Genomic DNA, 12,365 nt, shown 5'->3' with positions numbered 1-12,365 from the left:
GGCCACACTATTTCTGATACAGGCCAGGATGCCATTGGCCTTCTTGACCACCTGGGCACACTGCTGGCTCATGTTCAGTCGGCTGTCAACCAACACTAGGTCCTTTTCTGCAAGGCAGCTTTCCAGCCACTCCTCCCCAAGCCTGTAGCGTTGCATGGGGGTTGTTGTGACCCAAGTGCAGGACCCAGCACTTGGCCTTGTTGAGCCTCATACAATTGGTTGCCACCCATTGATCCAACCTGTCCAGATCTCCCTGTAGAACCTTCTTACCCTCAAGCAAATCAAGACTTCCACCCAGCTTAGTGTGATCTCTGAATCTGCTGAGGGTGCACTCAAACCCCTCATCCAGATCATTGATAAAGATGTTACACAGGACTGGCCCCAACACTGAGCCCTGGGGAACACTTGTGACTGGCCTCCAGCTGGATTTAACTCCATTTACCACCACTCTTTGGGCCTGGCCAGCCAGCCAGTTTTTAACCCAGCAGAGAGTGTGTCTGTCTAGGCCATCTGCAGCCAATTTCTCCAGGAGAATGCTGTGGGAAATGGTGTCAAAGGCTTTACTGAAGTCCAGGTACACCACATCCACAGCCTTTCCCTCATCCAATGAGCTGGTCACCTTGTCATAGAAGGAGATCAGGTTAGTAAGGCAGGACTTGCCTTTCATAAACCCATGCTGACTGGGCCTGATAGCCTGGTTGCCCTGTGTGTGCTGTTATAGCACTTAAGATGATCTGCTCCATCACCTTCCCGGGAAAAAAAATTGGTGGTGGGGATCGAACTTGGAACCCTCTGGTATAGAGGGTACAGAGCTCAGGAAATGCTTTCTATCAGGCATCCCAGGGCATGGCCAGACTCGTCCACAGAAGGCCTGAGCAAGGTCAGTTTCTGATTACACTTTGGGCAGTAATTGATCTTCTAATAACTCCATCTGTGTTGCCTGTATCAAAGAGACATTTTCATCAGGTAGTCATACTGGCTTGATTCACTGAAAGAGAAATTTTAAAGCAAATCACTTTGGAAGAGACAGTTCTGGATACTATGTGGGATTTGGGGCACCTTAACCCAGGTGCGACATGTTTTGTTGTGTGGGTCAGCTGCAAAATGCGTACAGATATTTCCTGTCACGTGCTGTTACCATCTGTGCCTGTTTTCTCCCTGCTAGCGGCACAATCTTGAGGAAGGTTAACCCCACAATAATCAGTCCCTACCTGTACTGTAAAACTGAGTCACCAGCACAGCTCAGCGAGGATGGGAAAAGGCAGAATGCATTACAAAGTTTAAATTGTGGTCTAGGACTTCAGAGTACATGCTTTCATAAAGAACATTTAATCTTTAGCATAGATTTATTACTATCTTACCCATCTTCATATTCTCTTTCACCAGGAAATGGGTTTAAAACATGACTATTTTTTAAATAATTCTAACTGAAGTCCTTAATCATCTTCCAAAGATCCAAAGTGGCATCTTTACCTATTCCTGCCGTACCTTGCAGAGGACAAGGCAATACATGCCCTACGAGAGCATGTTGTATCTCAGAGGTCACAGTTCCTTTTCTCAGCAACAGAAGAGGGCTGCAATTCTTTGCTCTGAAGTCAAATGCTACATAACTCTCCTGTGTTTATGCAGGCTTACTAAGAGAAACAAGGAAAGGCTCTACATAAGATACAGGCATTTTCTTCCTTTGACTCTGTAGATGCTAATTAAATACATGTCAAAATACATGTGCATCTGTTTGCCTTTTGCAAGGTGCTACATGCTCATGTGTTTTGAATTAACCTGACTGTTAACAAATCATTTCTTAAACATGCTAAAAGGTAAATAATGATGACACCAAGACAAAATAAGAAAGTTCTACAGCAATCAAGGGGTCATTTCAAATATATATATATATATTTTTAGAGTTTAAGCTTGAGAAAATCCTATTTGTACAGTTTTCAAGACATTTCAATTTAGCAGAAATCTGAGTTGTGCATCTTCCTTGGCCTAAATCAAGTTTCTAAGTACAGAAAAGCTTTTGGCTTTCAAATTTGAGGAGACAAATTGGTAGCATTGGAGATTACCATGCATCTGAAGATGAACTACATCATCAGACATAACTCCCCAAAAAGTAATGGAACACTACATCCACCTGCACAAGTATTGAAAAAACAACATCATGAGTCTGCTGGACTCATGTTTTAATGTTTTAATTTATTCTGCAATTGCATTCAAAATATAAATATAATCTCTTAAGTGCTGAACACAGTCAGTTAAAACCACTGTTAGGACAGACTGACTTTGACTGTCTGAACACAGGCACAACTTCACTGGTTTCACTAGAATTATGGCTACTTTTACAGCAGTGAACCTCGTAGGTTGAATCATATAATCAAAACAGTCCTGGTTATTTATGATTACTGGAGGAATTATACACTCTTCTCATGTTTTATAAATTAATCATGTTTAATGTTTATAAACTCATCAAACTTGAGATCAGGGCTTGTGCCATTCACAGAGTATCTACCTGAAATACTGGTCCACCTCCCAGTAGGCTGTGGTAGAGTACCTTGGACTGCCCTCAAATTGAACTTAATCCAGTCTCTATCTTCTGCATATGTAGAATAAGGAGCACAACTACAGGCAAAGTTTAATGCTGGAGGTTTTACATGAGGAACAGAAGCCAAAGAACAGAAGCCAAAGATGAAAGCTGTCTTATCTTTAGCCACCTTTCCCATCCATACACAGAGCACCTATTTAAAGTGCCAAAGATTTGACTGTCAAATTGCCTAAATGTCTAAAAAAGTAAGTTTTAAAAAATGCTAGTCATACGAAAATAATTTTGATGTGTCTATATACACACCATTTTCCCAGCAAAAACTGGTCCTTGCTCCTATTGGACACCCCATTCCGAAACTGCTTCTGAGTAACTGTATTCCGGTTTAACTGAAACAGTCTTAAAACCCAAGTACTGGCGAACCTTACAAACTTGCAGAAATTCTGCTGCTCTGAGGATGACAGCAATCTATACTAGGTAATTCACTTTGTCTTACACTACCTCCTAATAAGCAAAACATGAACTCCTGCACTTTGTCCTTTTAACTGATTTCCCATTTTTACTGTCTTGGCTCCATCTAGATTGTCCACTTAGCAATGCCATGGTGGGAAAAGAGGTTGTCAGCAGGTAAGTACTTGATTTTCTGGCTTTCATGGTTCTGAATGTACTCAGTTAAAAGAATAGCTCTGTTTTTCCCAATCCTTAGCAATATAAAAAGAAAATAAGTTTGGGTTTCCAATAAAAACAGCACACTATGAAACTGGATATCTTTCTTCTAGTGCTGTATTACTCTGTAGATTAACTGTTTGGAATAATGACTGTAGGTGTACAGCAGCATAATCAGCATACCTTGTCAATCACTGCAATAATAAATCAGAAAAATTTTAGAAGTGTGAAATTCCCCAAAATAAATCCTTAATTTTTTTTAGCATTTTCCATGATTTCTCCTCATCTGAAAACTGGAGAATTGGATTATGCTCTTTTATTGACTAAAAAAAAAACCCCAGATCAGCCTCCATGCTCTGTCTCTACTGTTATTCACTTGAATGTTCATAACCAGTGGCAGAAGCAATAGACTATGTCTGTCAAAACACGCAAACCCAGTTTAATTGGTGTTTAAGGAATGAATTATTATAATGCAAAATAGAAGGCCTACTATGTTTTCAGAAACTTTACTCTCATTTGCAAAATCTTTCCATTTCTAGGCCTGTTACTGAAAACAACTCTGTTGATAAAAAGTAAACCTACATGGAGAAATTTTTATTAAAAACGACATATATTTAAAATACACTAGCAATTTTCTTCCATTTAAACACAACTTCTTCTTTCTTCAGCTGCTCTGTGCTTCATCAGCCTGTCTCCACTGAAAGCATAAAATGCTATTTCACTGAACACTAAACAAGGATAGATACTCTAGGGATGTTAGAGCCTTTATAATGGGTGCTTGGAACAGGGACCTCTTAATCTTTTCTGCAGTGCATAGTGTTGTATAAACATCATCCTGTGTGTCTTGTGCTCCTTTTCACCTATTTCTCCAGCACTGAAGTGCCCCATGTAGATTTACACTGGGCTTTTTACAGAGCAATGGGATATTTTTCTCTATATAGACTGGTATCACAATCTCTCAATTAGTCATTCCCAGCAGTTTAAAAAAAAAAAAGAAGAGATGAATATGCAGATTCACTATTCATGTAGTCTTTATAACTGGGAAGAATAAATAGGGTACACTTGACACAGCTTCTCCTATAATCAACATGAATGCCAACATTCATCCCACAGAGCAGTATTGCTAGGGCTTTCATACTTGCCTCTGTACCAGTACTAGAAAGGAAAGGACTCAAGCATTTAGGAAAAAGCACGTCTGCTGACACCGATTCCTTAGTGTCCTTGGTGGTGAAAGATCACCTTGTGAACTTCCAGTACTGTGGGGGAAACAAGGAAGACAGAAAAGATGGGAAGAGTAACCAATAAGTTTAAAGAGAAGTACAGAACACACAAAACCCAACAGGCAGCTGACATTTTCTGCCTATGAAGACACCAAAGGCTGTTTCATGCCATTGTTTTTAACTGTCTTAGAGAGCACTAAATGCCTTAATACATGAAACATGTTGGAAGAGCCCTCACTATATTTGGTGTCGTGTTTTTTCTACCTCTTTGCCTGAGCAATAAGAATGAGAAGTCCTCACTGTTCAGCGTTCAGCTACAGTGGCCACTGTCAAAAAAGCCAATATTGCAGGGGAACAATTTTCAGCTGAATTATTTTCTTCTGATAGTTCACTACCAGACTTTGGGTTGTATGTATACAACTGACCCCAAAATATTAGGACTCCGAGGTATCTTCTCTAACTACTACAGAGCTAAACTTGTCTCTACGAGCACTGGTAAAGCATGGGGATAATTACAATCTCACCTAAGCAAATGACACATACCAATGTTAAAAGCTTAATGTCAGGTTTTAAAGAGAATTCAGGTTCCTAGCAGCACAGACATTAATCTTTTGAAATCCCCTGCTATGTAGCTGTCAGCATCACTGTGTGGCTAAATAGCCTTAAAAATTTGACCCTTCATCCTCCAGCAGACCTGAGCAGTTCTGCAGCTTAAGCTTTGGCCTTCAGTTGCTCACGTTTTAAGATGCTAATTTCATTCACTGCAAAAACCAACCTAGGGGTATTACCACAGGACACTCCAGTACAGTGTACCAGTACACTGGCAGTTTGTGCTGTTGTGGCTACACCAATGCCTATACCTAAAGTAAGCTGGTGGTCCTTTCTGTTGCTTTAGTAATTCCAGGATTTTCAATTAAAGAAGACAAAAAAAAAACCCCACACACAATTACATGCAAATTTAAGTAAAAAATTCTTTAGAAGTGCAGAGTATCACAGAAGATCTAATGGAGGTTTGAAATTTTGACAACTGTGTGATTAAAAGCCCACTAAAAACTATGGAAAGACACCTGATGACTTAAATGAGCTTTGGATCAGCTGTAAGGGCATTTCTTTACCTATGCACTGAGACTGTTATATACAACAGTTAATTAAGTTACAGCTACAATATTGAAGAAATACCAATAATGAATACTTATTTTTGCTAACAAGAGCAAATAGTTTTCTTATGAACAGTATAACAACTTAGCTATGTAATATCCCTACAATAAATCAAAGCAATTTTTAAAAATCAAATTACAGATGCACCTGTACAAACTAAATAAAACAAAAAATTTAAGTAAATATAAATATATATATATATATTACAAAATTTTATCTTCAATGAGATGCTGCCTATACAGCAACCTGCACCAGCAAAATCCTGAGCACTCCAGTCCCAATACTGTTGGTGAGAGCTGAGTTCATGCTGCATTTTTCAAGCTGACACACACATCTGGTGTTTTCTACCTAGGAAGCCAGCAGTTTATAGATTCAGACTACTCTACACACAGTTGCAGAGTGCTGAGCAGGAAACAGAATCTCACACCATGAATTAGGAATGTATGCCAAGTATCACACCAAAAAGCACTTGGTAAAGTTGTTTGGATCCCTTAACATAAAGGTTCAGGTATTCAGGAACAGTGTTACCTCTTAACTCAGTAGCTAACCTATGCTAAGCTAAACAATATAATTTGATTGCAAGAAACACACAGGCTTTTAAGTTATTGTTTGTCTACGTTTTCAGTGCCTTTTTGAGGTCAGAGTAGAAATTGGCCAATGTACTAGACATGGCAGTGTCTACTGCAGATTGTGGTAGCATCCCTCGCAGTTCAGTCTGAATATAGCCTGTCAAAAGACTGTGGCTAGGACAGTCCTTAAGAGGGACGCAGAACCAACCGCATGGGTGATTGAATCCACGGACGAAGTTAGGCCTCACCTCTCCATAGTCCAGGCTTATACCTATCAAAGAAAACAAACAAAAAAAGGAAAATTAATTTGAGATCAATTAAAAAAAAAAAAGAGGTACAATAAATTTAAAATGTACAAGTTTCTGCTTGGGGAATTTAGTAGAAGTGACAGAGACACTTTAAGATTCTGGGTACTTTAGTTCATGAAAGTTGCCTGCTCTTCATCCAAACTCCACAACAGACAAGCAGAGCTTGATAAACAGAAATTTTGACATTAAAAAGACATTCCTCCCATTTACTAGCAAACTGAGCAAGTTGCTACTCCTCCCAGTTTGCTGTAAGAGCTTAGTCAGAGCATTCAACTTGTCTCTACCACTCCTGTCCCAGTGGCTCCCACTCCTGGCTAAAGTGAAACTTGGCACACAGGTGTAGCTCACGGGTAAATCAGTAACTTGCATACTTTTTTGAATCTGTAAAATGCTAAAATACCTTTGAAATACTTGTTGGAGACCATCTTACACCATTTTGAATGCTTTTAATGGAGAACTAAACTTAACTTGAATCAAATCTTCAGCCAAGCAGCTGTTGCAAAATAAGAATTAAGCAGAGGTAAGTGGTGCCTTACCACACGTTAGAAGCCCATCTTCATAGTTTGTCGTGTAAGAGAAATCAACAAACTCCCTTGGTGCTATGATGTTCCAGAGCTGGCCAGCAGTGGTGTAACGCATTACACAGCAGTTCTTGTTGAGTGGCAGGGTAAGGCGGGTAAGAAAACAAAAAGAGCTTAGTATAATGAAAACAGCAAAATTTATGTTTGTAGGCAGCTAACTTTTCCCACAAAAGTCACAGTCTCTGTCAACTATGCTGTGCAAACAACTTCAGTGAGATCTGAATGGCTGTGCCATTTTCAGCCTAAATGCTGGTAGTTTGTAAGGACTTGCAGTCCACAACAGAGAGCTGCAGGGGCAGAGAGTATCTGGCACCTTTAAACTAAAACTAGAGAAGTAGAGAACTCTTATGCCTGGGAACTGAAAGCCATGTGGCTTTTACGTGGCTTAACCATTACTTTGGAAGTCTGAGAGGACCATGAATAAATTGCAAGGGGCCTCTCTTGGTACTAAGATGTTCTGTCAAGTACTTTTAATTCACCCAGTAAATAATAAAACAGAATGCAAACAATTATTCAAAAAAGGTTTTCTTATAAGACAACAGAGTTTGTATAAATCTTAGGGAACAATTAGCAAAAATACCTTGCCATATAAATCTTCCTTAAGAGTCAAAGCAAAAGATAATCCATGTTCAAGCCAGATGTCCACAGGGTTTTGAAGTCATACTGTACGTCCCCAGTAATCAAAGGACGGTTAACCAGCTCTTCTGTAATCAACTTCAAACCTACCTTTCTTTAGCAAGTCCTGCTCCTCAGTATTTTGGCTCCCAGCACAAAGCCCTGCCACACAGTGAAGTCAGCCTTTCAGGGAGAGGTTGCAGCTTCTCTAGGTGGGGATTATTAATACCCACAATTTTTTTTGTTGTGAAATGGAAGAAAGAAAAGCTTTGGCATATAAAATACCACACTGTAACTCTCTATATGTGAATTTTATCAGAGGCTACCAGAGCTCCCAGGTCCAAGAGAACTGTGACTGACCAAGTGTTACTCATTTATTTTTACCATTAATGGAAAGCTGAACTTCAAACTTCAGAATAGGATTGTGCAGCCAGAAAGCCTCATCTGAGGTCACCCACTGCATATATGAACAATATCTCATGCACATGCAGAAAAGGGGCAGAAAAATGTTAGTATTTGTCGGAATGACTGCCTCTGCTGGACTGTTAAATTAAGGTATGCATCTATACACATTTCCCTTAAGAATCCAAACAAGTCTTCACCTCTTCAAACGTTTCCATGATGTCCATTGTAGTCATTAAGCTGTCCCAGTCTAGCCTATAAGGTCCAGGGCGAATATGATCCACTATTCTGTTAGTAACATCTTCCACCACTCCTTGAGCTTTGTAGCTAGAGAAACATATGTTTACATTTAAAAGTGATAAATTATTTATAAATATTCCATTAATTTGTAACAGCACACTCACTATAATACCTTGCAGTTTTGGTCAGTAGATAATTGTGTCAGAAAAAAAGTACAAAGACCTCTCTGCAATACATGTTATCCTGAGAAACTGAGTCCTTTTGTAAATGGCAAACTGCTTCCTCAGATAAAAATAATCATGTTTATTTCTCTAACAACTCGTTATTAGAGAAGTTGTTAGAGAAAGGTGAGGAAGGGAGTCCACCATGGACAAGTAAAACTAAAAACAAAAAGAAAGGAGAGCAGGAATACAATGTGAAAAACATTTTTCATAAAGTAGAAGTAACAGTAGTAGAACCAAGCTAATGAGAAACTAATGTTATGCTTTGGTGGCATATAAGAGTACCAAATGAAATAATTTGGTATAAGAAATTACAGAACGTTCATTTGTTATCAGATATTTTCAGCAGAGATCAGAGATTTTGTTTACTTAAGTTACTGGGTCTCCAGTTGCTGAAGGGAAGAATCCATCAGGACTATTATTTTCAAAATACTTCTTATTCATTAAGCTGTTCTTATTAATGGTAGGTAACCAGTCGAGCAACATATTAATCTATTGACTTCCACAGTTCACCCATGTTCACTCATAATTACCTGGTTGGAGCCAATCTCAGCTGTATAATCAGAACTGGAGGACCACATGAACATGGCTTCTCGGCAAGTGTTTGGGAAGTTCTTCAAAGTGTCCTTTACTTCAGCAGCTGTATACACAACTCTGTACTCTTCATCTGCACATTACAGCCACTGCCCTCTTGGCAGTGGTTCAAGTTACACAACCTGTTGATGCCAGTGTTCCCGTGGCCCTGCACAGTCAGCAGACTCTCAGCATCTGGGGTCATCAGCTCTTGCAGATGTAACAGGACTTAAATTCCACAGAGTGTTATCAATCTTTGAGATACTTTGAAACATTACCTTTTCACATGACTTTTCATTTCTTCAGTGTTGTTTTCTAGTAACTATTCCTCTATCTAAACCTACAGATACCAACAGAACCTACTGACAGAAACTCACACAGGGAGGGCCTTTATGCCACACATCTTTCTCACAACCACAGGCTTGATATTTTAGTCTTGCAGTTGCACAGTAACTGCAACAGTCCAAGCACTGACTGGGCTGTCACCCAGTAACACTTTGGACCTACTGAACCTCAACTTGACTCTGTGGTCTGGTTGCAGACCATCTTGTTGAAAGGTCTGGGCATATGTTGTTGCCCGCTTCAGCCAATGGGAGTTTTGTGGTGTATTCCACAGTTTTAACTGTTCTAGATATCATGCAATGCTAAAGCACCAAAGTATAACACTAAAAAGAAAAGGTACAGGCACATTAGATGATCCATTTAGCTTCTTCTATGTAGAATCTGTGTAGTGAGGGCTGCAGAATCCACAACCTTCATTTCTAAACTCTACAAGACACATTTATGGAATGTTAAGAATTTATCTGCTTTGCAGGCAAACTTACAGGTATCCACTGAATTCCTCTGATGGTTTACGCCACACAGTTGCATCTTTCTGAAAGAAAATGGAGGATATAATGTTAATTATCATTTCCATACAATTATAAGATGTCCAGAAAATGCTTCAATTTTTCTGAAGAAAAGCAAATGACATTACCATTAACCATGGTTCACCCCAAAGTGCTCATTCGCCTGGACGCTTTTGTACACTTTTCTTAAGAACAGAAGCAGATGTTTCAGACATCTTTTACTCATAATCTTCCATTCTTTAAAAAAAATTAGTCGGTTGCCTTTCTCGGTGTCAAATGCTAGATGTCTGAGCAGAAATAGTGCTTGTCAGGTCAAGTCAGTTTACTATGAAAATACAGAATAATGGAACCACATTATAAGTAAAGCCTGTCAATTAAAAGGCAACTGGAAAGCCATTATCTGGACACTACAACAGGACAACCACACAACTTCTGCTTGCACTCCTGTAATACAGACATATCTCAGATGTGTGCAGGAGCTGCTGGCAGTGGCAGACAAGAAAGTTTAAGTTACCCTTCACTCCTGGATGCCTGACTATAAGTGTCTTGCAAACAGTAGCCTATTCATTTTATAGTCAGACAGAGAAAATATAGAGAACAGTATATTCTGATTTTTATCTAACTTTGAAATGGGACCTCTGTACAAACTATCTGATTTTTGGTGGTAAAGACAGTAACATATGGCACCTTTTTATTTGGAATCATGATTACATAAGCACAAAGGACCACATATCCCAAAGAACAGTAGCGTAAGTACTGCATCCAGACTGTTTAAAGATATTTAGAGGCAAAACACACCTCCCTGGTAGGTAGCTATAATCTCTGAATTTCTTTTACATGGCACACTACCAAAATGGAAGGGAGAGAGGGAGGAAGTCTTGGATACTCTGTTCCTCCTTTTCAAGACGGTGAATGTGTTAATTTTGCAAATAATCAAGTTACATTTGGGACAGCTGACCCTCTCTTATCAATATCTGCTCCCAAAGGAAAAAGAAAACACAAGACCCACACAAACCATTGTAAAAAAAGGACAAAGATAGAAATTTGCTGCACTAATCCTACCACACTGCTATACTGAGATACCAAAATACATTTCTACCACCCATGCAGGACAGCACTAAAAAGTATTCACCCAGCCTAGAACTGTTGCACCAGCAAAGTCCTGCTTGATGAAGCAGGACTCAGAAAAGCCAAGCAGCTCAAAAGAAGGGTATGCCAAACTGCTTGGAGAAAGCAGGAACTGCATTCCCTTTCATGGATGGAAATTTATGATAATATGGGGGCTCTGAAGGCAATGGAAACATGAAGCAATATCAGACAAAGAATCGAGAATGATGTCTCTTTTTAAGAAGAAGACGTCTGGAAGCTGAAGCTAGATGTGTGATATACAAAGGCTTAAATTATAAGCCTTAAATTAAAGTTGACTTTTGAGTGAACTTCCCAATGTGTATTATAGTAGCATTAAATGAGACCATGAGATTCTTTTCCCAGCCTGTATGACATCGGCATGAAATAAGACTGTGAGACTTTTACTCCTACAATTCAAGGCCAGGTGCAGAATACCAAAATAGTAGCTTCTCAGACATATCTCAGGTCCTGGCCAAATCAGATATGTGCCTGTGCGAAGTGAAACCTACCCACCAGATGTTACTGTGCCTTTCTGTCTGCGTAATTTGTTTGCTAGATCATATAAAAGCAGGACCCTCTCACAGCAAAGATGGAGAGCTCACCTACCAGTGGATGCACTGCATAGGACTTCCCAATTGCTGGGGAAAGGCTCCCCAGCTGATACACCGGATGCAGATGATGTTAAAGTATTTGGGCAATTAGTGATGTTTCTTTCTTAATTATTATGTTTTTTCTTACGTAGTAACAGTTAGATGCCTTACCCTGTTTAACTCTGTACCTTGCTTATCTTCCTTTTCCCCCCTGTTTCAAACTAGAGTAAAATAAGTTTGTTTCTAGTGTTCTGTTGGTGTCTGTGTCCTTTTTGCCAGTCCCAAGAACTGGCAAAACAACATCTGCAAGCATTATAGACAAAAGCGATTCCAGAGGCCGGCAGAGCCTACCTGCAGGCTGCGGCTGGTTTGTTCAAAGTACGAGTGGGCATTCTGTAAAACTGCTAGTGCTAACCGTATTGCACATTTTGCTTTAAGAAAAGCCTATGGTCCTACACAGGTAGGATTTTTTTGTGATACTTCCCTGAAAATGGGTAGAAGAAATGGCAGAATATGCCTGTAGACAGGAAAAACACATTATCTAAAGATGCACGACCCTAGCAGGGCGGTTTCACGGCGCCTCTGATATCAAAGTCCTGCAAGAATGTGCCAAACGCTTCACACCCGTGTGATGCGGCACACTGAGCTCCCGGTCCCCGGGACCCACAGCTCCCCGGGGCCGCGCGTGGAGCCGCCCCGACCACGCACCG

At 39.8% G+C, this 12,365-nt stretch overlaps 1 protein-coding gene across 1 annotated transcript in view; it reads right to left on the bottom strand.

The window, feature by feature from the left end:
• Positions 1–6,193: 6,193 nt before the first annotated feature.
• Positions 6,194–12,365, bottom strand: part of STARD4 (StAR related lipid transfer domain containing 4) — a 6,292-nt gene continuing 120 nt past the window's right edge. Inside the window, exons 1-5 of the mRNA XM_010167276.2 lie at positions 12,360–12,365; positions 9,914–9,963; positions 8,256–8,382; positions 6,994–7,108; positions 6,194–6,420 (exon numbers count right to left, since the gene is read on the bottom strand). The exon at positions 12,360–12,365 is cut by the window's right edge and continues 120 nt beyond it. Of these exons, the coding sequence (XP_010165578.1) occupies positions 6,194–6,420; positions 6,994–7,108; positions 8,256–8,382; positions 9,914–9,963; positions 12,360–12,365 (525 nt within the window). The remainder of the gene's footprint in view (positions 6,421–6,993; positions 7,109–8,255; positions 8,383–9,913; positions 9,964–12,359) is intronic.

The sequence above is a fragment of the Antrostomus carolinensis genome, unplaced genomic scaffold (genome assembly GCF_000700745.2).
Source record: "Antrostomus carolinensis isolate BGI_N321 unplaced genomic scaffold, ASM70074v2 scaffold23204, whole genome shotgun sequence".
Classification (NCBI taxonomy): domain Eukaryota; kingdom Metazoa; phylum Chordata; class Aves; order Caprimulgiformes; family Caprimulgidae; genus Antrostomus; species Antrostomus carolinensis.
The sequence above is the reverse complement of the archived record's forward strand: the minus strand, read 5'-3'. Positions and strand labels throughout refer to the sequence as shown.